At 58.4% G+C, this 2,117-nt stretch overlaps 1 protein-coding gene across 1 annotated transcript in view; it reads right to left on the bottom strand.

Moving 5' to 3' along the window:
• Positions 1-165: 165 nt before the first annotated feature.
• Positions 166-2,117, bottom strand: part of LOC104469159 (ubiquitin-associated protein 2-like) — a gene marked incomplete at its 3' end in the record, with an annotated part of 2,964 nt that continues 1,012 nt past the window's right edge. The window contains exons 3-6 of the mRNA XM_010083564.1: positions 1,586-1,775; positions 978-1,032; positions 396-562; positions 166-238 (exon numbers count right to left, since the gene is read on the bottom strand). Of these exons, the coding sequence (XP_010081866.1) occupies positions 166-238; positions 396-562; positions 978-1,032; positions 1,586-1,775 (485 nt within the window). The remainder of the gene's footprint in view (positions 239-395; positions 563-977; positions 1,033-1,585; positions 1,776-2,117) is intronic.

The following is a 2,117-nucleotide window of genomic DNA, read 5'->3' as shown; positions in this document are numbered from 1 at the left end:
CCGCTGTGACGCCCAAAACAGGCAGGGTGGGAAAATCCAGCGCCCCGGCAGCTCCCGTCGCAAGCGCAGCCCCCGCGGCCGCACAGCCCCCACGGACACGCCAGCAGACCCCCGCCAAAGCTGGCAGGAAGGGGGGTGCACGGGGCTGAGCACACCCGGACTCACCAGGAGAGTTGACGTTGACGTTCGCCCGGAGGATGTGGATGAGGACAGACTGTTCTGCTGGGTGGGTAGCGTACTGCAGGAATAAAAAATTGTCAAGACGAGGTGTGAGAGTCACCAGGGCAGATCCCCTTCCCTTTTGATGGGATGAGTCATCTCTCCCCACTTTGACATCTTTCACGGACCCCTTCTCCCAGTTCTGCCTCTCTAGAAACCCGCCCCCGGCCGCGCACCTGCTGAGCTGGGCACTGGTCGTACTGGGGAGCTCCTCGCTGTGGCTCCGGCTGCTCAGATTTTTTTTTGGCTGTCGTCAGCAGGGACGCCGCGGACACGCCGTCATTGAGAGGCGCAATGCTGGGAGCAGAGGGGGAATCAGACTTCACCGCGGGGCCTGTAGCACCTGCAAATAGAATATTTTGGGTTTGGGGCAGCTCCTGGAAGGCAAGGCAGCAGCGAGGATCAGCAAAGGCTCAGCAGGAGGAACAGGGAGATTTGGGGCTTCCCTGGCTGCCGCCAACCAGCTACATGCTTGCGAGCGACAAGAGGATCGTGTTTGCGCCTTGCTCTGCCCCAACACCCTGCCAAGAGCTTCAGGACCTGCAGCCGAGGCGCCTTTCGCAAACAAATTGGAGTAAATTAAATTATCGTCACCAGGGAGTGACTCATCGAGGATCTCAGGGACCCACCAGCAGAGTGCTGAACGTGTCCAGGCAAGTGACTACTCTGAGGGGCCGCAATTAGCCCAGTGGGGAAAGAAAGGAGCCGAGATTGGCGCAGATAAAGCTCTTCCCCCAGAGCTGCGCGGCCAGACTTACCTTCAACGGCCGGTGTGGTTTGTAACGGCGTGGGCTGTACAGAACTGAAACCATTCTGGGGAAGGAGAGAAAAAAGAGAGCAGTGAGCACTGCAGCTCCTCATTCCCAGAGGCAGCTCCAGAGCCAGCCCCCTCCCACGCCCCCTCCTTGGCTGCGGAAAAACACTAGTTAGTGACCAACGTCACCAGCCCGCGTCGGGGACGGCCCCACACCCAGCCAGCGCAGGGCCAGCACGACCTCAGGCGCCGGTTTCAGAGAGGATTCTCTCTGCTGCTGGTAGCTAGGCTGGCTCAGCGTCCTCAGCCCAGGTTCATTCACCAAAACGGATGTTACTGAGCTTGTGTGCGGCACGCAAGAATCGAATCCTTCAGAAAAAATGAAATCCTTCGTCCAGATGCCGTTGGACAGCCGGGCAATTATGTGTGACAGAACACACAGCCTGCCATCAACTAACGAACGTCACCGAGGGCTCTGGTGGCAGCCAGAAGAAAGCTCAGAGCCCACGAGCTGCGCAGTGGGGCCGGAGGATTGCAGAAACACTCGATAAACCTTCCCCCGAGCCGGCACTCAGCACGCTGGGCTCACTCAGCACCGAGCTGTTTCCCTACCTTGGCCTGGGTCAGATCTTTCTGGGGCGAGGAGGAGATGGAATTGGGGTATCGCCTCGTCTGGGTGGATCTCTGTTCGTACAGTGGTCCCTGAGCGCTGTTCTGGGAGGTAAACGTTGCTGTCGGTATTGTGCCGCTCTGGTAACCAGACTCCTGGCTTTGATTGGATGAAATCGTGGATGAAGATTCACTAAAAAGGAAAAAAAAAAAGGAAAAAAGAAAAGGAGTTTACATTTTCTTCCAAAACAGCCCCGCTGGATGCTGCTGACCCTGACTGTGGGTTCTTAATTTCAAGTGTTCAAAATAAAGAGCCCCAAAGCGTTGGCGTAACAGCGCCGCACGAAGCGACCAAGCCGAGGAACGCTCCCAGCCAAGGGCGAGCCCAACCACGGGAGGATGCCTGCACCCGGGTGCAGCCTCCCCAGTGCACAGGCGCTGCCCTGGGGACATTTCACCAGCTGCCACCGCTCCAGGGACCGGCCAGACGGAAGGGTCAGCCCGGGAGCAGCCAGGAACGCATCGCTTTGCCAAG

Source organism: Pterocles gutturalis, unplaced genomic scaffold, assembly GCF_000699245.1.
Source record: "Pterocles gutturalis isolate BGI_N339 unplaced genomic scaffold, ASM69924v1 scaffold50, whole genome shotgun sequence".
Taxonomy (NCBI): domain Eukaryota; kingdom Metazoa; phylum Chordata; class Aves; order Pterocliformes; family Pteroclidae; genus Pterocles; species Pterocles gutturalis.
Note: the sequence above shows the minus strand (reverse complement) of the source record. Positions and strands in the feature narration are given on the sequence as shown.